Raw genomic sequence first — 26,624 nt, 5'->3', positions numbered from 1 at the left:
CTGCCCCAGTGACCTCATCTATAAAATGGGGATTAAGACTGTGTCCAGTCTGTAGCTTTCCCAGCACTTAAACAGTGCCTGTTGAAAATATTTCAAAATAATTGAGAATATTTCATTATTGGTACAAATTTACATTATTGATTTATCATGTAACTAAATGCATTGTGTTCTGTCATGGGTTTTGCATTTTTCAGATCTTAGAAATATACTAATGCCCTTTCCATTATTTCCTAGGGAATAATGCCCTTTCCATTATTTCCTAGGGAATAATGCCCTTTCTATTATTTCCTAGGGAATAATGCCCTTTCTATTATTTCCTAGGGAATAATGCCCTTTCCATTATTTCCTAGGGAATAATGCCCTTTCTATTATTTCCTAGGGAAAACTACTTCATTTAGCACACTTTCTCTTTGGACTCTCCTTTCATGTAACCAATGGAGAGTGCTAACCAGGGTAGAATAGAACCGTAAGAGGTTAAAAAATGAAATAAATGAAGACTAAAAAGCCAAGATAACCCCAGAAATTCCCTGTCACCCTGTTGGCTGTTGTAAGCTTGTCATTACTTATCAGTAAATGATTTATGTTTTGAATACAGTTATTCTAGACAATTTCTCATCTTTAAGAAAGACATGAATTCTTTTCTCCATGTTCTCAAGTTAATTTGTTAGCATATGCACCAAACCATTTGCCAGCATTTCTCCTTGTTAATTCTCCAGCTGTCTCTCTTACGGTTTGTGTTTTTGCGAGGTCTGGGGCACCCACTCTCAAAAATCTCCAAATTGCTGTTTTGTTAGCTTTACCTCGTCCAGCTAGTGACCTGGTAACAACCTATGCTACTCTGTTACAGCCTCGTGGCTTTTCTGTTCGTTCTCTTCCAGTTCACTTCCTGGTCTCTGGACTGAGCTTTTCAGTGTATCCCATTTATCCAGAGAGAGTCTTTCAAGGCAACAGTCAGGAGACAGAGTGTTCAGTAAACACAGTGAAATGTCAAATGTTCTAATATTTATACTTTCTCAGTCATTTTTCTGGCACTCAAAGGTAAGCTAGTGACGCCAGCCTCCATCGACAGGAGAACATGGGATTGTCTTTAACAACTCCTAGAAGTCCCCCGAGGTCTCTATTATTCCGTTTTCATTTTGGCTGCTCTCACATTTCTATAAGGTCTAGATTCATGGGCCAAGGAGAGATTTTTGTTTTGATCCCTTTTATTACCTTCAGTGGTAAGTGTTAGGGAAAATTCCTGCTGAAGTCTTGGGGCCCTGTGAAAAAGGGTTCCTTTCCCAGGACTACCTAAAGCTCCTCAGATGTCGATTAAATTATAATGAGAGGCTATTCTAGGTACCATTCCCAGGCAGTTTACAAGTCAGCGGATCTCAGAGCCAATTCTTTTTGAAAAGACAACGATTGGCCGTGTTGAATTTCTTCCCATTTGGAGTCCCCGTTTGGTTGGTTCAAAACTATTTACTGCCCAGGTGCATTTGCGAGGTATTTGTGTCCCGGGGGAACATGGCTTGGAAGGGATAAGGGAGTGGAAGTGGGGGTCTCACAAACCTCTCTCCCTAGAAAAAATCTCCCTGTTCTCAGCTCTAAGGACATCATGCCTGGACTGAGGCTCATCCATTGTTTACTATGGGAGAATCCATGAGTCCCCGTCTTCATAATAACAATGGTAATAATAGTCATTGTGGCATTTCTTAAGCACTGACTCTGTGCCGGGCACTGTACTGCTAAGCACCGGGGTGGATATAGGCAAATCAGGTTGGACACAATCCCTGTCCCGAATGGGGCTCACAGTCTTAATCCCCATTTTACAGATGAGGGAACTGAGGCCCAGAGAAGTGAAGTGATTGCCCAAGATCACACAGCAGACAAGTGGCAGAGCTGGGATTAGAACCCAGGTCCTTTGATTCCCAGGCCTGTGGTCTATCCACTAGCCCACTTCATCAGTTGTGTCCCTCAGTGAGAATGTTTGGCCTCTCTCCCGAGAGAAACACACACTGTTCTTGGCATGTTTATAAGCTCGCATGTCCACCAGGAAGCCTTCCCTGATTAAGCTCTCATTTCCCTGGCTCCCTCTCCCTTCTGTGTCATCCATGTAATTGCATCTGTGTCCTTTGGACATTTGGCATTTTCCCCACTCATATATTTATATTAGTGTCTGTCTTCCCTTCTAGACCGTAAACTCGCTGAGAACAGGGATCACGTCTTCCAACTCTGTTGTACTCTCTCAAGCACTTGGTACAGTGCTCTGAACACAGTAAGCGCCCAATAAATACCACTGATTGATTGGTTTACGCTCGAGTCCTGGAATAACAGAATACTGATAGTCTGTGGGACGCGGAGGAGTATTAAAGGCGGTGCTGCGATTAGAACCCAGGTCCTCTGACTCTCAGGCCTGTGCTGTTTCTACTAGTCCACCTTGCTGTGTAAAGATTAAATTTTAGAAGTTAGTTTCCCAGTAAGTCCAAGCACTTCACCTCCAGGTGTAGAGTGAAATGAAAATGCAGGCGTTCCTCACGATCCAGGTTCCCAGAAAATGCAGCTCTGTCGTGAACGGTTGTTATCGTGGTGTACGTTTCCCCGTAGACTTATTTGTATCAACTGGCTCCGTCCCAAAACCTCTGGAAATTTAATATGAAATCCCTTTATCAGCTTTATATACCATTACATTAAACGTCACTAAACTAGTGTTAAATCTTCACTATAATAATTGGAGGCATAATAGTGCATTAGCTAAATAAAGTGCTGAAATGAGATTATGAATCTTTTTAAGGCTGACCGTGGTAGCAATTTTTCACCTTTAATGAAGAATTTGTCTGACTTTAATTGAGCAACAGCATCCTTATCTTCATAAGGTACCTTGTTGCAGGCAACTCTCTCTGAACACCTCCCCATACCTTAGAACTCATCTCTCCCTATTGGGGTTGTCTTTAGACATTTTTATAAAGTCATCGGCTTTTTCAAAAAATGACTTCTTAGTCCCCAAACCTTAGCCAGAGGTAGAGAAACCATACCTTCCGTTTTGGCACCTTGCAACTGTGTATTGTATTGTGAGTGTCAAACCACAATTGCAGTTAATAATAATAATTGTGGGTTTTTTAGGCACCTACTATGTTCCAAGCACTGTTATAAGCACTGGGGTAGATATAAGGTAATCAGGTTGGACACAGTCCCTGTCCCACATGGGGCTCACAGTCTTAATCTCCATTTTACAGATGAGGTAACTGAGGCACAGAGAAGTTAAGTGACTTGCCCAGCATCACACAACAGACATGTGGCAGAGAAGGATTAGAACCCACATCTTCTGACTTTCGAGCCCCTGATCTTTCCCCTGGGTCACACTGCTTCTCTCCAGTTTCTTGTGTTTTTGTGGATCATGAACTGGCTCTAACCTAGGATGTGCCTGTATTGGGATTTTGTTAAAATATTTTAAAAATTATTCCAGAGACTAATTTTTATGTTCCTTAGTTTTTAACGTCTAGAGTTTTCAGGTCACAAGATCCTCTCTTGGCTTTTCTGTTTGGTCTGCAAAATGGAAATGTCATAAAGAAAAAGAGAACACCTAACTTAACTATATTTGTACTGGGGACAAGGGTTTCATTTCCATTTGGACTGTGAAGAGGGGAGAGTGAGGAAGTAGAGAAGATCAAGACAAAATACCATTCAAAGAGGGCATCATGAGACAGATCCAGGGAGAAGCGAATGTCAGAGAGTTGAGATAGAGAGAAATCATGGGAGATCAGCTGAGGCAGAGAAACAAGATAGAGAGGGAGTCAGATGGAAATCCAAAAAGAAATGGGAGAGACCAGCAAGGAACAACTGTCAGGAAGTGACAACGCAGCCATGAGGTAGGGGAAGACAGAGACACAATATGCATGGGATTTAGGGCAGAAATAACATGAACCCTCCACTTCCTGGATATATGGAAGCCAGTCTCCACTGCCTCTGAGAATTGGTTCCCCCAGTGTCCAGGAGGGAGCTGAGTAAACTCTTATTTTTGTTTTTTTTTTTTTAATGATATTTGTTAGGACCTTTCTGTGTGCCAGGCTGAGGACTAATCTCTGGGGTAGATACAAGCTAATCAAGTTGGTCACAGTCCATGTCTCCCATGGGGTTCACAGTTTTAATCCCTGTTTTACAGACGAGGGAACTGAGGCCCAGAGAAGTGAAGTGACTTACCCAGGGTCACACAGCTGACAAGTGACAGAACCCATGACCTCTAACTTCCAAGCCCAGGCTCTTTCCACTAAGCCGCACTGTGGACAGGCTGGTTTGAGCTACACATAAAGCTTTCCCCTCACCATCCTAATTTCTGGGTTGAAGTGGGGAGTTTGATCCTATTTCCACCTTCCCCAATTCATTATTCTTGCCTGCCATTTTTCTGTTGTTCAGGTGAGACTATATCAGCTCGCCATAGGCAGGCAATGTGTCTACCAACTCTGTTATATTGTACTCTTCCAAGTGCATAGTAAGCGCCCAATAAATGCAATTGATTGTAAGAAATGTGACCTTCTCTAACATATGCTAATACTATACAGTTAGAGGCTCATTGTCAGTATGAGAGGAATTGGGTAGGATGAATGCCTAATTCAACTTGGAATTGTCTCCTTTGAAAAGTTTTCCCGTTCAGAACTGAAGAGGCCAAAAGTGCGGGAGCCCCCCGTGTCTCCACTGTCAGAAGAGTTAATTTATTGTGTGGGAGTTTAGGTTGTCAGCAGAGAGAGAACTGAGACCCATAAATGCTCTATGATTATCTTCTGTGTAAAATAACCGTGTTCTGCAGCCTCACGCTTTTCCCCGAGGGGTGATTTAATGTTGAGAGTAGTCAAGCTTCTCAGTGTTACCCAGTAACTGGCTTGGTACACTTCTTTTCCTTATCTCACCCCCTCCTTTAGAGCGGATGTTTTCTTCCTTCTGCCTTTCCAGGTCGAAAAGAGATAGAATCCTGTTCACTCAGGCTATAAAAGAGAAAAGCTAGGTCAATTAATTAGAATTTAGCTAGGGATGAATAGGGTTCACGTCTAGGTGGATCTACTGCCCAAATGTAATTTATTTTAGGGGAATGAACATTGGATAATCTAATTCATGATTTATTGCATTGATGAATCTTTAAACAATGCATTTTTCATAATCGCACGTTTACACAAACACTCATACACAGGCTCACGTATACACAGACACATCCGTCAGAAGCAGCATGGTCTATTGGAAAGAGCTGGGGTCTGGGGTTCAAAAGACCTGGGTTCTATTACTGGTTCTGCTTGCTGTATTCATTCAATCGTATTTATTGAGCGCTTACTGTGTGTAGAGCACTGTACTAAGTGCTTGGAAGTACAAGTTGGCAACATATAGAGACGGTCCCTACCCAACAGTGGGCTCACAGTCTAGAAATGCTGTATGACCCAAGTCCCGTAACTTCTCTGAGCCTAGTTTCCTCATCTGTAAAATGGAGATTTGCTACCTCTTCTCCCTCCTACTTAGAGTTTGAGTCCCATGTGCGACGAGGATTATGTCCAACTTGAGAAACCTGTACATAGCCCAGTGCTTGCGACATACTAAGCACTTGACAAATACCATAATCACTATTATCCACATTCCAGCACCCACACTTACACATATACCGGTCCTTTGTTTTTTTAAAAAGATGTTCTCCTATCCAAGTGGATGAGCACAGCTGGAAAAATCGTTGTAGTAATCAATCATTTGTATTTATTATATGCTTACTGTGTGCAGAGCACTTACTAAGCGCTTGGGAGAGTACAATATAACAGACACACTCCCTGCCCAAAACGAGCTAACAGACTAGAGGGGAGAGGCAGATATTAATATAAATAAATATAATTATAGATAAGTACATAAGTTTTGTGGGCTTGGGATGGGGGGATGAATAAAGAGACTAGGAATATCCCTCCCTTCTGAATATAAAGAGACCCCCTGCCATGTTATTAAACTTTTCCAGGCCTCAATTACTTCATCTGTAAAATAGGGATTAAGATTGTGAGCCCTATGGGAGGCAGGGACTGTGTCCAATCCGATTCCCTTTGTCTACCCAAATGCTTAGTGCAGTGCCTTAAATACAGTCAGGGTTTAACAAATGCCATTATAAAGAAAATTCCACAAAGGTAACTGATTTTGCTGGAGAGATGAGAGGTTTTCTAGTAACTGTAAATTACAAAAGTGGTCAAATTTTCTTTTTTTTCCATATTATTCTGCTAGCTTTTGCAATCAATCACAAGGATGGCCACCAAGGCCATAAATCAATAGAATTGAAAATGTGTCAGATTGCCTTGGTTCCAAATACCAACTTTCTGTACTCCTAAAGCAACCAGGCTATCCTGGGCCTGTTTGATTTTCAGGAAACACAGCTGCTAATCCATAACTTCCTTCTTTTCCAGAAAACGTTTCCCACCTCGTGGATTTCCCCTCTAGACTGTAAACTCACTGTGGGCAGGGAATGTGTCTGTTTACTGTTATATTGTACTCTCCCAAGCACTTAGTACGGTGCTCTGCATGCCGTAAGCGCTCAACAAATGTGATCGATTGAATAAATGAATTAAATCAAATTTAATATAGGATTAAAATGCTACAGTACCAAATAGAAGATATCATTTCAACAGATTGTCTTCTTCTAAACTGTTTTGTTTCTGACTCTCCCCATTTCAGATTTTCCACACTGACAGAACTGATCCTACTCCGAGTAGAGTAGGACTCTAGCTCTGACTGCATCTGGCTACCCCTAGAACTATTCTAGCAATGCTCAGTGTATGCTTGTGTTTTTTGTTTTTTCCAGCTTTCATTTGCAGCCACGACACCGGTGCTGGCCGATAAGAAAAAATATCCTTATTTCTTTCGGACTGTACCGTCAGACAATGCAGTGAATCCTGCGATTTTGAAGTTACTAAAATATTATCAGTGGAAGAGAGTGGGAACGCTGACGCAAGATGTACAAAGGTTCTCTGAGGTAAGACCGTAATTGGATCTGGGCCCTGTCAACTCACGGCCCACGTCGTCGTATTTGAGGTATTTCTTATGTGTTCCAGGCACTGTACTAAGCGCTGGGGTAGATACAAGTGCTCTGCACGCAGTAAGCGCTCAATAAATACGATTGATTGAATGAATGAATGAATACAAGCTAATGAGGTTGAACACATCCCATGTCCCACATGGGGCTCACGCAGTCTTAGTCCCCATTTTACAGATGAATAATAGTAATGATGGCATTTATTAAGCACTTACTATGTGCAAAGCACTGTTCTAAGCATGGGGGAGGCTACAGGGTGATCAGGTTGTCCCACGGGGGGCTCACAGTCTTAATCCCCATTTTACAGATGAGGTAACTGAGGCACGGAGAAGTGAAGTGACTTGCCCAAAGTCACACAGCTGACTATTGTGGCGGAGCCGAGATTTGAACCCATGACCTCTGACTCCAGAGCCCGGGCTCTTTCCACTGAGCCATGCTGCTTCTCTCTGAAGTAACTGAGGAGCAGAGAAGTGAAATGACTTGCCTACATAGCAAACAAGTGACGGAGCCGTAATTAGAACCCAGGTCCTTCTGACTTACAGGCCGGGGCTTGATCCACTAGGCCACAGTGATTCACAGTTATTCTCTAATATTTATTTTCTGTTAATTATGCTTGCCTCATACTCTCCCAAGTGTTTAGTTCAGTGCTCTGTACACAGTGAGTGCTCACTAGGTACCACAGAATTATTAATTAATGATTTGATAATCTTGTTTAATGCAAATCAGATTTGAGTGTCTTGGTTTTTTTTTTTTAACTTTCAAATAATGGGTACGAAATAAAATCAAGCTGGGTCTTGCCGGGAATTGTGTTAGAAAAGTGAATCATTCCCATCTAAGTTGCTAAAACTAAGATCCGACCTTGTTGAGGCTGTTTTGACAACAATCTAACACCGCAGAGTCTTAAAAACAAAAATGGAAAATCTCTTTGCCCCGGGGCAAAATACCTCTTGGTCCTCAGCTGGAAGTTCTTGTTGTGTGACCACTTTGAGGCTGGCTGACTTTTGATTTTTCCAGGGTCTGGGCAAAATTTTTCCCATTCAGTGGACTTTAAGTGTGGACCCTGGAAGCTTTCCAAGGTGGAACAGCTTTGCTTAACTGGAAACGAAGCTACTGTCTTATGAAATTGGTTCATCAGCAAGATCAAGCTATTCCTCTCCAGGGCATTCCAACTGGAGAATTTACAAGTAAAATTAATCTAGAAAATATTCCAAGTTTCACCGGCCTCACCAGGACTTATCTCGTGGGATCCGTTTCTTTGTGCAGTTCATTTATAATTCACCAACAGTTCAAAAGAAGGAACTGGTTGAAGAATTTATGGAGATGTAATGGACTAATTACAGAACAAAGCCAGAGCATTTGTTTCTACGGTGCTTTTCAGCACCTTGGTGACCGTGGGTTCTTGATGATCTAGTTGATTTCAAGGGTATTTGGACATAAATTCATGTTTCTGGTTGAACTTCTTGTTTGCCATCAGCGTTATGCCCTCCCATGTTCAGAAATGGCAAGCTCATTTAATTTGAACTTGTAATAATAATAATAATGATGGCATTTATTAAGCGCTTCCTATGTGCAAAGCACTGTTCTAAGCGCTGGGGAGGTTACAAGGTGATCAGGTTGTCCCACGGGGGGTTCACAGTCTTCATCCCCATTTTATAGATGAGGTAACTGAGGCACAAATAAGAGAAGTGACTTGCCCAAAGTCACACAGCTGACAGTTGGCGGAGCTGGGATTTGAACCCCTGATGTCTGACTCCAAAGCCCGGACTCTTTCCACTGAGCCACGCTGTGCTTCTAAGTATATTAACCTATTTTGTACTTCTTTCCAGACCTTTACCTAAAATGAATAACAATAATAATATTTGTGGTAGGGGTTAAGCACTTACTTTGTGTCAAGTACTGTACTAAGCGCCGGGATAGCTACAAGATAATTAGATCTAACGCAGTCCCTGCCCACAAGGGGCTCTTAGTCAAGGGTGATCTTTTCTTATTTTTAATTTTATCTTCCCTTATGAGCCCACCCAAACCCTGTCCTCCCCCTGACTTTCCCTCACACACCTTGGCGTTTTCCTTGACTCCTCTCTCTCATTCAAGCCACAGATTCAGTCTATCACTAAATCCTGTTGGTTCAACCTTCACAACAAGACTAAAATCCATCCTTTCCTCTCCATCCAAACTACTATCACGTTAATCCGAACTTATCCTCTCCTGCCTTAATGTATCATTCATTCATTAAATTGTATTTATTGAGTGCTTAGTGTGCACAGAGCACTGTACTAAGTGCTTGGGAAGTACAAGTTGGCAACATATAGAGATGGTCCCTACCCAACAGTGGGCTCACAGTCTAGAAGGGGGAGACTTACTCCCAGTGCCAGGGCTCTACCCTCTATGCCATGCTTGTTCTCTGCTCTTTGTGGGCAGGGAGCACATCTTCCAGCTCTGTTATATTGTACTCTCCCAAGCGCTCAGTACAGTGCTCTCCATGCAGTAAGTGCTCATTGATACCATTGATAGATCGAGTGATAAATGGAAGGAAATGTAAACCCCGAACTTCACGGGGCAGTTCAAGCCATGAGGAAAGCTGACACCCAAAATGACTAAGGAAGAACAGTAACTTGGACAAAGATGGAAAGTTCAATAACTGGAAGGGACACCTACTTCCTGGCTGTTTGAATTTCTTTGACTCCCTAGCGTCTGGTTATGCATTATTAAATCACTTGTTAAGGCCTGCTGTTGGGCTGCAAGAATGGAAAATTAAGTTGCTATTAGCACTTCATTGCTTTACTTTTGATAAAAAGCCTAATGGTTTAACTGCACTGACTCCAGGGATTGCACTAATATTTATGAAAATCTCTGGGTATTCAATGAGGCAGCGATATTACTCATTTAAGGTTATGAATATCAATCTGTGGAGGAAATCAAAAGCATGTGAAGTACGTATTGAATCGAAAATGAAAGGAGTGTTGCTGGTTACAAGCAACACACTTGAGAATCACCCCAAATAAAATGAAATTAATACTATCCCCACTATCCCTCAAGCCCAACCAAATAACTTCTAAGTGTCCTCAGTGCAAATGAAGCCCGGTTCCTTACATGTCACAGTTATAAGAAGAAAAATAATATATGGTATTCAAGTGCTCTGTGCCAGGTACTGTTCTAAGTGCTGGGGTAGATAGAAGGTAATCCAACTGGGCACAGTCCATGTCCCACATAGGGATCACCGTCATAATCCCCATTTTACAGATGAGGGAACTGAGGCCCGGAGAAATGACGTGACTTGCTTGTGGTCACACCGCAGAACATGCGGTGGAGCTGGAATTAGAACCCAATTCCTTCTCACTGCCAGATCTGTGCTGTATCCGCTAGGCCAGTAAAGGACTCCAGTCAAAGTAATGAACAAAGCAGTCTGGGATTTTACGTATCTGTAATTTATTTCTATTAATGTCTGTCTCCCCCTCTAAACTGTAAGCTCGTTATGGGCAGGGAATGTGTCTGTTTATTGCTGTATTGTACTTCCCAAGCACTGAGTATAGTACTGTGCACACAGTAAGCACTCAATAAGTGCTGTATTGTACTTCCCAAGCACTGAGTACAGTACTGTGCACACAGTAAGCACTCAATAAGTGCGATTGATAGAATGAATAATTAAAGGACCCAACTGAATAAATAAATATAAATTGGAGTGCTGACAATATACAAAGGCTTTCGCTGCCCAGGAACCCTCAATACTGCCTGTTTATAAACTTGGGGATTTCACGGCTCCATCCCTCCTCTAGGTCATTTGGGAAAATGTTCAAGAAAACCCACCCTGACATCTTTCCCCAAGAATCCCATCCTCCTCCTTCCTCCCCTGTTGATTCCGACCTTTCGCTTTCTCTATTTTACCCAACATCCTAATCCCTTTCTTTTTCCTACTAGTCAGTGATTACTCAGAGTTTCTAAGTCTGATGTGGAGCCTTGTTAAAGACCTTTTGATAATTGAAAGAATGCAGTGTTCCTCCTGTTCTCCTAATAATAATAATAACTGTGGTGTTTGTTGAGAGCTTATTATGTGCCAGGACTGTACTAAGCACTGGTGTAGAATCAAGCAAATCAGGTTGGACACAGTCCCTGCCCCATGTGGAGCTCACAGTCTTAATCCTCATGTTACGGATGAGGTAACTGAGGACTAGAGAAGTGAAGTGACCTCTCCAAGGTCACAAAACAGACTTGGGGCAGAGCTGAGATTAGAACCCAGGTCCTCATAACTCCCAGGCCTGTATTCTATCCACTAAGCCATGCTGCTTCTCGTCTATCCAGATTGACCTGTTGATAGTGGATGAGTGAGGCCTTTTTTCTCCTGGAAGAACCCATCCTGTTGTCTCTCTATTGCTGAATTGTACTTTCCAAATGCTTAGTCCACTGCTCTGAAAACAGTAAGTGCTCAATAAATATGATCGAATGAATGACTATCACATCTTGCTCTATCCAGACAATGTGTGTCGTCTGAAGATAGTGTCCCCCAATTCCCCAAAAGCATTTTATCCATGATGCAGAGTAAAAACTAGACTGTGAGCCCACTGTTGGGTAGGGACCGTCTCTATATGTTGCCAACTTGTACTTTCCAAGTGCTTAGTACAGTGCTCTGCACACAGTAAGCACTCAATAAATGCGATTGATTGATTAAAAAGTCGCATGTTAGAGAGGAACCTGGTGAACTCCAGATCCCAACTAGACAAAGAGTTAGGTTGGCAAACTCTGGATGACAGGAGGGTCATCTCCCTGAAACAATCATCAATCTCGCTTGTCTGACAAAGTTCATCCCCAAGTTGAGCACCAAAATAGAGATCCATAGTTGTCAGGTAAACTAAATTCCTACTTAATAATAAAAATGAAAATAATGTGTGGCATTTGTTAAGTGCTTACTATGTGCTGAGCAAGGGGGAAGATAGTCTGATCCAATAGGGATCACTGACTGTGGCTCATATTCTTCTTGTCTTTCAGAGACACTTTGTGCTATCACCTGATCATAGATCAAAAATAATTACCAGTGATCTTTAGGTTCCCAATAATAATCATGACATTTATTACGTGCTTACTATGTGCAAAGCACTGTTATGAGCGCTGCGGAGGTTACTAAGTGATCAGGTTGTCCCACGGGGGGCTCACAGTCTTAATCCCCATTTTACAGCTGAGGTAACTGAGGCCCAGAGAAGTTAAGTGATTTGCCCAAAGTCACACAGCTGACAATTGGCGTAGCTGGGATTTGAACCCATGACCTCTGACTCCAAAGCCCAGGCTCTTTCCACTGAGCCACGCTGCTTCCCCTTCACTGTCCTTCTTGGAGGGTGGAACTGATTATTTTGGAAAAACCACCGCCGTGCGCTCCGAAGCAGGAATCCACCCAAGAATCGACAGAAGGAATAAGCTGTGGAATTAGTCATCATCTTTCTTGTTTTTTCTTGACCCTTTGTATTCACAAATGACAAAAATGCTGGCACCAGTTAAGTGCTTGAGTATCATTTGATGTGTCCATATGGCACTCAGTCAATGCCAATGCTCTATCACTGCTTTACACCCACGTAGGTATGTTTCATTTGGATTCCGGCCCACTGCAGGTGCTCCTCTTGTTACCAGCATTTTGATGACTTTTTCATTTCAATGCTATTTGGATTTATTTTTAAGGCAGATCACATTTCTTAACAGGGGGAGGTGTGGGTGTTGAAAGAAGGGCATGGAAAAGTCCACTTTCACATCTATAGTCCTTCCAGCCCAGTATTCAGCCGTATTTATTGAGCGCTTACTGTGTGCAGAGCACTGGACTAAGTGGTTGGGAGTGTACAATATAGCGATATAATGGACACATTCCCTGCCCATAACAAATTTACAGTCTAGAGGAGTCCAGAGAGTTGCTTCAAGGACGAGTGTGAATTCTTCCCTCCTCGAATCCTTCCTCGTGGTGACGTTGCATCTTTTAACATCCCCGAGGTGTTCCTTATAATTAATCAATTGATTGCTTAATAAGGGCTTACTAGGCACTGAGCGCTGTATTAAGCGCTTGGCAAGGTACAATACAACAGAATTAGTAGGTGCGATTCCTGTTCGCAAAGAGGCTGCAGTCTTTTGCTCCCTTTATTCATCGCCCCCTCCCAGCCCCACATCACTTATGTACTTATCTGTAATTTATTTCTAGTAAAGTCTTTCTCCCCCTCTATGCCGTAAGCTCGTTGTGGGCAGGGAATGTCCATTTATTGTTATACTATACTCTCCCAAGCGCTTAGTATAGTGCTGTGCACATGGTAAGCACTAAATTAATATGATTAAATGAATGAATGAATTTAAGTGTTCACTATGTGTCAGGCACTGTACTAAGAGCTGGGGTGGATCCTGATTCTGTCCCAAGCCCCTCCCCAGAACAGCGTGGCTCAGTGGAAAGAGCCCGGTCTTTGGAGTCAGAGGCCATGGGTTCAAATCTTGGCTCCGCCAATTGTCAGCTGTGTGACTTTGGGCGAGTCACTTAACTTCTCTGGGCCTCAGTTCCCTCATCTGTAAATGGGGATGAAGACTGTGAGCCCCCCGTGGGACAACCTGATCACCTTGGAACCTCCCCAGTACTTAGGGCTCTGCACATAGTAAGGCTTAATAAATGCCATCATTACTGTTATTTTTATTATTAACAGGGAAAGGAAAGATCCTTTCTCCTTGGCCTCGTCTGTGGGGAAGACTGCCCTGATGTCCCATTAGACTCCTATAACCAGCTCCATCCATTCTCCACATCCACACGCCGCTCAGTCTTAGGAAAATGTTCAAAATCCAAGGCCTAGTAGAACAGGCGTTTAGCTTTAATTCCATTTGTTCTGACGACTTGACACCTTTCCACATGTTTTGTTTTGTTGTCCGTCTCCCCCTCCTAGACTGTGAGCCCGCTGTTGGGTAGGGACCGTCTCTATATGTTGCCAACTTGTACTCCCAAGCTTAGTACAGTGCTCTGCACGCAGTAAGCGCTCAATAAATACGATTGAACGAATGAACGAGCACAGGGGTTGCAGTCAGCGGATCTGGGTTCTAATCCCAGCTCTGCCACGTCACAGAGGGTGGGCTGGTGGCAGAGGAAATGTTTCCAAGTTGGCAAAAAGGCACCAGAACAATTCCCAGCAAGCGTCCACTGTTGCAGAACCGTTTCTAGAATATGGAGTGGGACTAGAGGCCAGTAGCTAGTGTCAAGGCCCACCCTGGGGAGAGAAGAGACGATATGAGGCATTGTGCTTGCATGAGGGAAAGTTTAGCGTGTCGAGTCGGCACGTCCACTTATCCCTTGTCATCAGTATGAACTCCAAACCTGTAACATTTAGGCCAGCTTCTTGGGGGCCTCTCGGGAGACTCCCTAAAGTAGAAAGACATTTAAGTGTTTCCAGTCTGGGGGCAAAAAAAAGTCTTTCTCTTTCTTTACTAATACGTTTTCTTTCTTTTTGGAAAAACTGAAGCGAAACCCAAAACGCATCATTTGTGAAAATGTTTTTTTTCCCCCCTCAGAAAAACCTTTAGCAAATTTAAAAATGATTTGTCTTGTGAAATAATAATAATTATCATGGTATTTAAGTGCTTACGATGTGTCAAGCACTGTTCTAAGCATTGGGGAAGATAGAAGGTAATCAGGTTGTCCCACGTGGGGCTCACAGTCTTAATCCCCGTTTTGCCGATGAGGGAACTGAGGCCCAGAGAAGTTAAGTGATTTGCCCAAAGTCACACAGCTAAGAAGTGGTGGAGTCAGGATTAGAACCCATGACCTCTGACTCTCAAGCCCGGGCTCTTGCCACTAAGCCATGCTGCTTCTCCAGTAGCCCCTGGATTTAAGAGAACACCACCTTTCTGCTGCAGTGCTGTGACCGACAGAGGACCATATTGACCAACTCTATCATGTTGTATTTTCCCAAACGCTTAGTACAGTCTCTCCTGTAGTTAATGCTCAGTAAATACCATTGATTGTTTGATTGGTGTCAGCCAGTTATAGAGAAATGTTAGCAAGAGCCTTGCAGTTTATTTGTCGTTGAATGAACGAACCCAATGGATATCCTAGATCTTTAGTTCAAATCCCACCACAGTCAAAATTGTGCTGACGTGTCCATAAAAATGTTCGCATTTCAAACTGCTCTTTGCCGTAATTAGCACCTTTACTCCTGGAGAGCTACATTGATTTTCAAGTCACATTCTGACATGAAACGATATTTTAATAGCTTCTATTTGAATGAATGATTTCATCAAGCGGTGGACATATTTCATGAATGAACACATGCAAATCTATAATTATACTGTTCAGTTAGGTATGAGCGATGAAATATTTAGGCAATTCCAGTGCTATATATAGAAATTACGTTTGCGTGACACAGTAGGTAATTGTTTGTTCCTTATTAGGTTCGGCGCTATGTGATTCACTTTCCCGTGGAATTTTAACCATTGTAAGACATTTCTAACAGTTGTAAATTCAAGCTCGTAGATATCACCAACCAGAATTATTTCACCTTGGCCCGAAACAGCCCGACTTGGTAAATTAGCCTGTGTAACGTGGAGTTCATGCACCGTCTCATTAGCGGCGGAAACTTCTGGCAGATTTTATAGGTCAAACAAGATGAAAACTTTCTACTGAATCCGTTGTTCTTGATGATCTGCAAGGGTGTGGTGCGTATTTTCTCAGAAGCATGAGAAGCAGTGTGGCCTAGAGAAAATAGGGCCTTGGAGTCAGAGAACCTGGGTTCTAATCCTGGGTCCGCCACTGGGTGACCTTGGGCAAGTCATTTCACGTCTCTGTGCCCCAGTTCTCTCATCTACAAAATAAGGAGTCAGTGCCTGTTCCCCCTCCTACTTAAGACCGTTAGCCCCATGTGGGACCTGATTACTTGCTTGACAAATACCACATTTATTATTATTATTAATATTAATGGTACTGCTTTATTTTTGCTACTTTCCATTTCTTTGTGATTCAGTTACATTTTTTGGGAGCCTGAAATTTCATAACCAGTATTGCCCAAAGTGACCTTGGGCAAGTCACTTCACTTCTCTGGTCCCCAGTTCCCTCATCTGTAAAATGGGGATTAAGAGTGTGAGCTTCCTGTGGGACAGGGACTGTGTCCAACCTGAATGACTCGTATATACCCCAGCACTTAGAACAGTGCCTGGCACATAGTAAGTGCTTAACAAGTACTGTTATTATTTATCATTACTCCAGTGTCGGGTTTTGCAAGAATGCAGTCCTTGCTTTAGATGAGAATGGCTTGTACCCCCCGAAACAAAAATTGCCTAAATGTGTCTTAATATCCCAAATGTCCCTTAATTTCCATCAAATTAAAAGATGATTTCTAACGAGTTGTTTCAGTCATAAGTCTTCCAGTTTGGATGTAGGACATTTGTTTGAAATGCTAAAACTCAGCTTTTGATTCTTCTAGACTGCGAGCCCGTTGTTGGGTAGGGACCGTCTCTATATGTTGCTGATTCGTACTTCCCAAGCTTTTAGTACAGTGCTCTGCCCACAGTAAGTGCTCAATAAATACGATTGAATGAATGGGAAATGGCCTCCTTGGGCAGGTTTCGTGGTTGACCAGAGACAGACTGATTAAACCATCAGCGAGGTTGGCAGGGAAAGGGAAGCAAAAGGCCTTTGTCTGCTCTTATTTCAGATCGACTAAAGTACTAATTGTATCTTATCTGTGGGAATACCCAGAATGGGGAAAATAAACCCTCCCACTGTTTTAATAAGTAAGCAACAGACATCTTAATTATAAATTTATGAACAAATGGTTCTCCCCCTAATTATGCCTATTCTCATAATCAGTTTGGTGGGCCCTTTGTTTTCTGAGAGTTTCCCAAGGGAGCAATAGTGTAAAGGTCTGGGCTAAGGAAAGACCAGAGAGGGTGATCTGAGGGTTTCCATCCGGGCACTGAAGTAGGACTCTCAATCCAGTACACTAGTAAAGCGTTTAGCACACTCCCAGTGCTCAATAAAAGCTATTGTTTGGTTGATGAAGCCACAGACGTTAATTGCAGTCTCCAGCAACTCTGCGTCTGTCCACTGAAGTACTTCCATCCACCACGACTTTCCTTTTTAATTGTGAGGGGTGAAATTCAGGAATGTCTTGTGCACAGAGAGTTAGGGCAGATCCTTTTCAGCCACAAATGACGCCGACCGAACTGCTCGAGAAGCCAGATGTTGAAGGCTCAGGTCTGACAGCCATATGGAAGGTTGGACATCAAAGCTTTGAGGCTTTGTTTCGGGTTGTTGCATGATGCACCGTTATCACGACTCAACTGAGAAGCAGCATGGCCCGGTGGAAAGAGCTCAAGCCTGGGAATCAGAAGGACCTGGATTCTAATCCCAGCTCTGCCACTTGTCTGCTGAGTGACCTTAGGCATGTCACTTAATTTCTCTGTGCCTGTTACCTCATCTGTAAAGTGGGGATTAGGACTGTGAGCCCTATGTCAGCCAGGGACTGTGTCCAACCTGATTAGCTCGTATCCATCCCAGCTCTAAGTATGATGCCTGGCACCTAGTAAGGGCTTAACAGATACCTTTTAAAAAAAATGAAAGACGAAAAAAAGAGTTTATAGTCCAAAGATTTTCTTCAGGTTTGTTGTCAATCCGTAATGCTGAGTGGACTCCACAAAGCAACTCATCATTTTATGCAAATTTTCTTGGATATTTTGATAATCACACTAACCCATCATTACTTAGTCGATCAGTCAGTTGAATTTATTGAGAACTTCCTATGTGCAGGGCAAGCATTATGCTAAGCATTATACAGAGAAGCAGCGTGGCTCAGTGGAAAGAGCACGGGCTTTGGAGTCAGAGGTCATGGGTTCGAATCCTGCTCTGCCACATCTGCTGTATGACCTTGGGCAAGTCATTTAACTTCTCTGAGCCTCAGTGACCTCATCTGTAAAATGGGGATGAAGACTGTGAGCCCCACATGGGACAACTTGATCACCTTGTATCCCCCCCAGTGCTTAGAACAGTGCTTTGCACATAGTAAGCGCTTAACAAATGCCATCATCATTATTATTATTATTAAGCACAGGGAATACAATATAATAGAGTTGGTAGACACGTTTCCTCCCCACAAAAAGCTTACATCTTACAGTCCCCTCTCTGTAATTTATTTTAGTATCTATCTCCCCGCTGCAGACTTCTGAGGGCAGAGTATCCTGTCTACTAACTCTTTTGAGTGCTTTCCCAAACGCTTAGTGCAGTGCTTTGCACACAGTAAATGCTCAATAACCACTATTTATTGAATGATCGATTGCTGAGTGTCCCCACGGTCATGGTCGTTATACAGCGGTTCCCAGATGATTTGTTCATAGTTCATAGCTTGTTGATTTTCCCAATGGCAAAAGTATATTTTGGCGAGACGTGAATTATTCTCTTCCACCCGGCTCTCGCCCAAACTGTGTCCACTCCTTTTGTGACATCTGCTTTGCTAACCTCAATAGTGAGCTCTTCTCCCTCCTAACTAGACTGTAAGCTTCATGTGGGACAGGGACTGTGTCCAACTCAATTAATTTGCATCTGTCCTAGCGCTTAGAACATTGTTTGACACCTTGTCGGCCCTTAAAAGAAAAGAACAAAAACCGAAAAACAAAAAAAAAAAACAGTTTTACTTCAGTGTTCTGCTCTGTCTGCTGATGGTGGGTGGGTGGAGGGGGAAAGGAGGACAAACCATTTGAAGCCAAGAAAATGCAAACTTCAGTGGCTTCATGGGAACTCTCCCTTTCCAAAGCCGTCTTGCCTGGGCGGTGTTTGGCAACGGTGCCTTGGATACAGCTAATTAGGAATCTATTCTTCCCCACAGTCAAGACAAAGGGTGGTATTTGAGCTTTAAAGTTTCAAGCAAAATTCAGCGAAACTCCAGCAAGGGTTCTACTGGAAAGTCCCATTTCAGTCAATCGTATTTACTGAGCGCTTACTGCGTGCAGAGCACTGTACTAAGCGCTTATTTCACAGGCTTGTTTTAATGTAAATGTTAGTTCAGCACACTCTTAGTGGTGGGATAGGGGATATGGGATTCAGCACTGGGGCCCTCTCCTAATTTCTACCACACCTCTGAGTAGATATTGCCCTTTGTGTACAGTTAATTAATTACGTCTGTGTATCTATCTCACACCCCTTAATGTAGATGGGAAGCTTGGGGTAATGGGAAATTAAGGGCTAAATGGGATTGACAGTAAAGTGGGCAGCGAGAGGGTAAAAAGAACAATAATTGTAGTATTTAAGTGCTTACTATGTGCCAGGTGCTGTACTAAGCACTGGGGTACATACAAGCTAATCAGTTTGGACACCTTCCCTGTGGCACATAATAATAATAATCGTATTTGTTAAGCACTTACTATGTGCAAAGCACTGTTCTAAGCACTGGGGGGATACAAGGAGAACAGATTGTCCCACGTGGGGCTGACAGTCTTCATCCCCATTTTACAGATGAGGTAACTAAGGCACAGAGAAGTTAAGTGAATATTTATGTAAGTACTGTGGGATGGGGGTAAGTATCAAAGGGCTTAAAGTGGTAACTTACTATAATAATAATAATAATCATGATGGTATTTGTCTAGCACTTATTATGTGTCTGGCACTGTTCTAAGCACTGGGGTAGATACAGGGTAATCAGATTGTCCCACAGGGGGCTCACGGTCTTCATCCCCATTTTACAGATGAGATAACCGAGGCCAGAGAAGTGAAGTGACTCGCCCAAGGTCACACAGCTGACAAGTGGCTGAGCCAGGATTTGAACCCATGGTCTCTGGCTCCCAAGCCTGGGCTCTTTCCCCTGAGCCACGCTACTTCTCATGAGGATAACAGTCCTAATCCCCATTTTACAGATGAGGTAACCGAGGCCCAGAGAAGTGAAGTGGCTTACCCAAAGCCATGCAGCAGACAGGTGGCAGAGTCAGGATTAGAACTCAGGTCCTTCTGACTCTTAGGCCCGTGATCTATCCACTAGGCCACAATGCTTCTCTTTATTTTTCATGAGCACAGGCCTCGAGAAGATTGGGAGGTCAGAAGGTAGTTTCAAAGCAGCAACTGGCTCCCAATATCTTGGCAATGCATTGGTGCAGCCAAGGGTTAACTTTACGTGCCCCCCCCAACTACATAATAATAATAATAATAATGGCATTTATTAAGTGATTACTGTGTGCAAAGCACTGTTCTAAGCGCTGGGGAGGTTACAAGGTGATCAGGTTGTCCCACGGGGGTCTCACAGTCTTAATCCCCATTTTACAGATGAGGTAACTGAGGCCCAGAGAAGTGAAGTGACTTGCCCAAAGTCACACAGCTGACAATTGGCTCCCTTCAAAGCCCTACTGAGAGCTCACCTCCTCCAGGAGGCCTTCTCAGACTGAGCCCCCTCCTTCCTCTCCCCCTCCTCCCTCTCTCCATCTTCCCTGCCTTACCTCCTTCCCTTCCCCACAGCACCTGTATATATGTATATATGTTTTTACGTATTTAATACTCTATTTATTTTACTTGTACATATTCTATTTAATTTATTTTGTTAATATATTTTGTTTTGTTGTCTGTCTCCCCCTTCTAGACTGTGAGCCCACTGTTGAGTAGCGACCGTCTCTATATGTTGCCAACTTGTACTTCCCAAGTGCTTAGTACAGTGCTCTGCACACAGTAAGCGCTCAATAAATACGATTGAGTGAATGAATGAATTGGCAGTCAGGATTTGAACCCATGACCTTTTACTCCAAAGCCTGTGCTCTTTCCACTGAGCCACGCTGCTTCACTGCAGCTACATCTGTATGCATGCATGGGAGCTCACTGCCATGTATACCGTCTTCAAATATTACGGTTTCTTTTAAGGCATTTGTTAAGCGTTTCTAAATTCATTCATTCATTCAATTGTATTTATTGAACGCTTACTGTGTGCAGAGCACTGTACTAAGCGCTTGGGAAGTACAAGTTCTAAATGCCAAGCACTGTTCTAAGTGCTGGGGTAGATACAAGCTAATCAGGTCAGACACAGTCCCTGTCCCACGTGGGGTTCACAGCCTGAATTGGAGGGAGAAAGTCTTCTAGACTGTGAGCCCACTGTTGGGTAGGGACCGTCTCTATATGTTGCCAACTTGTACTTCCCAAGCGCTTAGTACAGTGTTCTGCACACAGTAAGCGCTCAATAAATACGATTGAATGAATGAATGAACGGGCATTGAATCCCCAGTTTACAGTTCAGGAAACCGAGGCTCAGAGAAGCAAAGTGGCTTGCCCGAAGTCACACAGCAGGCTAGTGGCGAACCGGCATTAGAACCCATGTCCCAGCTGTGTGCTGTGTCCACCTCATTTTCACGAGCAGGCTGCAGGGTTGCCTACATTGGCTGCCTATAGAAGCAGCATCGCTCAGTGGAAAGAGCCCAGGCTTGGGAGTCAGAGGTCATGGGTTCAAATCCCGCCTCCGCCAATTGTCAGCTGTGTGACTTTGGGCAAGTCACTTCACTTCTCTGTGCCTCTGTTACCTCATCTGTAAAATGGGCATTAAGATTGTGAGCCCCACGTGGGACAACCTGATCACCTTGTATCCTCCCCAGCGCTTAGAACAGTGCTTTGCACATAGTAAGCGCTTAACAAATACCAAAATTATTATTATTATTGTTACATACATAACCTTAAGCACTTCTCGTCACTCGTATTGGTCTTTCCTCTTCTCCAAATTAGTATGTCTTTAGGTTTAACTTTCCCCCGGGCTCTCTTTCTTCTGGATCGTTAATCTTTTAGATCTTTTAGACTGTGAGCCCACTGTTGGGTAGGGACTGTCTCTATATGTTGCCAATTTGTACTTCCCAAGCGCTTAGTACAGTGCTCTGCACATAGTAAGCACTCCATAAATACGATTAATGATGATGATGATGATGGTTAATGTAAGTGTTACCTGAAACCAGCGCTGACCCAAAGCACCTCAGCATCCCTCTTGTCGCTTCTCTTCAGCTCCATACAATTGTCTTTTGTTAGAAGTGTCCTGGGTCTGGCAGAGAAGACGTGTGCTATTAAAGGGAATAAAGCTGTCCACCGCGTCCCGGGTCCTAAATTAGAAATCCAGCTCATGCAACTCAACAGCGGCTATTACTAAACACTGCCTTTCCTCACCTAGTTGTCCCAAATCGGAGCTACTTCGGTAGTGCGGTGGGAATGACATTTCTTCCCCTGCACACCTCTCTCTCTCTTTTCTTTCTCTCCGAATATGTATATATATGGTATTTGTTAAACGCCTACTGTGTGCCAGGCACTGTGCTAAGTGCTGGGTATATGCAAATTAATCCCACATGGAGCTCACAGTCTTAATCCCCATTTTACAGATGAGGTAACTGAAGCACAGAGAAGTTGTGACTTGCTCAAGGTTACACAGCAGACAAAAGGCAGAGCCGGGATTTGAACCCAGGGCGTCCTAACTCTCCGACCTGTGCTCTGTCCACTAGGCCATGCTTCTTCTTCTTCTCCTTTCCTCTATTCTCTCCTCTCCTCTTTTCTCCCGCTGCTTCTGCTTTCTCTTCTCAGCTCTCTCTCTTTTGACATTTCTGCTCTCCCTTTATTGCCTCTTTCTTCCCCCAATCATGGACTCCTGCTTTAATATTACTGTTGTTATCATTATCATTGTATTTGCTATTTCTTACTGCGTATCAAGCACTGTTCTAAGTGCTGGACTAAAGATGATTTAATCAGCTCAGACACAGTCCCTCTTCCAAATGGGGATACCAGTCTGTGTAGAAAGGAAGACAGGTATTTAATCCCTATTTTTCAGTTGAGGTCAAGTGGAAGAGCTGGGATTTGATTTACAGGCCGTCTCTTTCCATCAGGCCATGCTGTTTTGCCCCAAAAGCCCCAGTAGCACTGAAACTGCAAGAAATGGAGGGGGAAATAGAGCTGCTTTTATTAATTTCAGTTCCTTTTGTTCTGTTCAATATTAACTCATTGTTTACTCATTATTTGCAAAGACATTCACCTTTTTTAAGCGCGATCTCTACGCAAATGCAGCCGACCCACAGAAATGAGTTGAACACGTCTGCTTTAAATATTTGTGAGCTCCAAAGAAAAGTGCTTCATCAATTTCAGATAGAACAGGCTTAACCTCTTTGCTTGTAATGTAGGAGACCTCATTGGATATAGTTCATTCTAATGAATTTAAGGTTCAGAAAATGACCTGGCATGTAGCAAACACTGTCATGACACAAATTACTTCTGGGCAGTGTGCATGAAGATTCTTAATAAATTTAATTTGTGATTTTGCTGGCAATGCTGGTGATGGAATAAGTAAAAGAAATGAAACTTTGATTATCATCACTATGTATTGCATTTGTTAAGCATTCATTCAGTCATATTTATTGAGCGCTTACTGTATGTGGAGCAGTGTACTAAGCACTTGGGAGAGTACAATACAACATTAAACTGACAAATTCCCTGCCTACAATGAGTCTAGGGGGGGAGAGGGGCATTTATAGAAATAAATAAAATTACAGATATGTTTGTAAGTGCTGTGGGGCTGGGAGTGGGATGAATAAAGGGAGCAAGTCAAGGCAACACACAAGGAATTGGGAAAAGAGGAAAGGAGGGCTCAGCTCAACTGAGCTCAACTCATTTTTGAGGGTAGGCTGCATTTGCGTAGAGATAGCATTTAAAAAGGTGAATGTCTTTGCAAATAATGAGTAAACAATGAGTTAGTATTGAATAGAAGGAACTGAAATTAATAAAAACTGCTCTATTCCCCCCCAATTTCTTGCAGTTTCAGTACTAGTGGGGCATTTGGGGAAGTCAGGGAAGGCCTCTTGGAGGAGATGGGCCTTCAGTAAGGCTTTGAAGGTGGGGAGAGTTATTGTCTGTTAGATACGAAGAGAGAGGACGTTACCGGCCAGAGGACGTGGGTGAGAGGTCAGTGGTGAGATAGATGATAATCAATCAATCAATCATATTTATTGAGCGCTTACTGTGTGCAGAGCACTGTATTAAGCACTTGGGAAGTACAAGTTGGCAACATATAGAGACGGTCCCTACCCAACAGTGGGCTCACTGAGGTGCAGTGAGAAGGTTTAGCATTAGAGGAACAAAGTGTGCAGGCAGTGAGGTGAGGTAGGAGCCGATTGTACTCGCTAGAAAAACCACCTCACTTGAAATGCGTCCAAGCCCCACTCAAGACATTGTCCCCTCCCCACCCCCCCCAGCGCATCCCTCCCTCCACCTTCTCTTAAACTGTGAGCCCGTTTTTGGGTAGGGACCGTCTCTATATGTTGCCAACTTGTACTTCCCAAGCGCTTAGTACAGTGCTCTGCACACTGTAAGCGCTCAATAAATACGATTGAATGAATCATTGCGGGGCCATTGGAAGGGATGCAAATATCCATTTGTCCTGAAGCAAACCTATCATTCCTGGGGCTGACAGGCGATCCCTTGGTTTCCTAGCTGAATTATGAGATCAGTGATTTGGATTCTTCCAGCTCTGTCCAGGCCTCAATCAATCAAAAATTCAATCAATGGTATTTATTGAGCACTCACTATGTGCAGAGCATTTCACTAAGCGCTTGGGAGAGGACAGTACAACAGGGTTGGTAGACACGTTCCCTGCCCACACGGAGCTGTCAGTCCCATCCCTTACCTCCTCCTCTGCAGTAACCCGGTGTCCCAGTTCCAGGGATTGTCACCTCCCTGTTTTCCCAAGTTATTTCATTCAATCTATTTATAAGAGAGAGAAACATATGTGCAACTCTACACTCAGAGTCGCTTTGCATGGATTTGGGAAGGTGGTCGTCAATATCCAGGATTTGCTCCCTTCCTTCTCTCTCTCTCTCTCTCCCCCTTTCCCTTTCCTTCTCCCTTCCTGTATCCTTTTCTGTTTCCTTTCCAGTCCTCCCCGGAGCACAAAGAGCTGCAGAGGGTTGTTTGGCCACCCCTGCCCCAGACCACTGACCACAAAGTTTTGGCTAATTCCATGATCAGCGTCTTCAGATCATTCATGCTCACACTGACTTGTATTCAGATTTCCCCTATTCCCTTTCAATGCAGTTTTGCTCAAGTTATTTTTTACAAGGTCTTCATTCATTTTTAATCGATGGGCTCTGAATAGCCTTTTAGCGTGAGAGGCTTTTTCTTCTATAAGATCAATATTTTAGTCATTTTAATGTTGCCAAGGGTTCATCCTCTTCCTCAAAGACCTACTTTCTTTCTAGTGAATTCCACTTCCAGCAAACATCATCCACCCTCTCCAGATCAGTGACTAGTGATCCCGAGAGAAACAATCTGGCGAATGCAAATTTGAGATGATGATGATGATGATAGTTGTTAAGTGCTTACTATGTGCCGAGTGCTGTTCTAAGCATTGGGGGTAGATACACGGTAATCAGGTTGTCCCACATGGGACTTATGTGGGACATGGGGTTCTCCATTCTCTGTTTGCCCCTAAGAAAAGACTATAAACCTGTTAACAGAAGCCGGCCTATTTTTATGGTGTTTTTTCATCATTCATTCATTTATTGAGCGCTTACTGTATGCAGAGCACTGTACTAAGCACTTGGAAAATACAATTTAGCAATAGAGACAGTCCCTACCCACACCGGGTTTACAGTCTTGTTAAGCATTTACTATGTGCCAGGCACTATATTAAGTGCTGGGGTAGATACCAAGTAATCAGGATGGACACAATCCACTTCCCACATGGGGCTCACAGTCTTAATCCCCATTTTACAGATGAGGTAACTGAGGCACAGAGGAAGTGAAGTGACTTGCCTAAGGTCACACACCAAAGTGACGGAGCCAGGAATAGAAGCCAGGCCCCTCTCGCTCCCGTGCTCTGTCCATTAGACCGCGCTGCTTCTCTGCCTGTAGTTCAGAATTACATGGCACTGTTCCTATATCCTGATTTTTTTCCAGGGTGACTTAGATTTGAACAGAAACGCTTGAAGAAAACAATCAGTTTAGGATAAAATACCTGTCAGGGTCCAAACGGCTAAATTTCCAAGTTTTTAACATCAGTATTGGACGTGTATCTAATTAGGAAAAGTTTCAAAAGACTGATGCTTATGCAGATGAAGTTTCCCAATGTGTCGTTTTGTTTGCAAGTAGGTCTGTTTGATCCCAGGGCCAGTTATAACTAATTAGAGAAACAGCGGGCCTAATGGACAGAGCATGGACCTGGGAATCGGAAGGACCTGGGTTCTAATCCTGGCTCCGCCACTTGTCTGCTGGGTGGCCTTGGGCAAGTCACTTCACTTCTCTGGGCCTCAGTTGCCTCATCTGTAAAATGGGGATTAAGACTGTGAGCCCCAGGTGGGAAGTGGACTGTGTCCATCCCGATTACTTGGTATCTGCCCCAGCACTTAGTATAGTGTCTGGCACATAGTAAATGCTTAGCAGGACAGCTTACTGTGTGCGGACCATTGTCCTAAGCCCCTGGGAGAGTTCAATAGAGTTGGTAGACATAATCCCTGCCTTCCAGGGGCTTAGCATCTGGTGAGAGGAGATGAACGTTAATAGAAATTAAATAATTAAGATACATAAATTTGTCAATATTTGTCCTGCCTTGCTAGTTTATTGTCAGAAAGCCACATAGGTAAATCAAGTATCCGTGGAGGTATCAGTCAATCAATCAGTTGTATTTATTAA

General features: G+C 43.3%; 1 protein-coding gene across 1 annotated transcript in view; it reads left to right on the top strand.

Annotated features, from left to right (window-relative positions):
• The window catches only part of GABBR2 (gamma-aminobutyric acid type B receptor subunit 2), a gene marked incomplete at its 5' end in the record, with an annotated part of 257,075 nt that overhangs the window by 85,402 nt on the left and 145,049 nt on the right, over nucleotides 1-26,624 (top strand). Inside the window, one exon of the mRNA XM_038770294.1 lies at nucleotides 6,791-6,961. Coding sequence (XP_038626222.1) covers nucleotides 6,791-6,961 — 171 coding nt within the window. The remainder of the gene's footprint in view (nucleotides 1-6,790; nucleotides 6,962-26,624) is intronic.

Source organism: Tachyglossus aculeatus, chromosome X3 (assembly GCF_015852505.1).
Source record: "Tachyglossus aculeatus isolate mTacAcu1 chromosome X3, mTacAcu1.pri, whole genome shotgun sequence".
NCBI lineage: Eukaryota > Metazoa > Chordata > Mammalia > Monotremata > Tachyglossidae > Tachyglossus > Tachyglossus aculeatus.
This window is presented reverse-complemented; position numbering and strand designations above follow the sequence as displayed.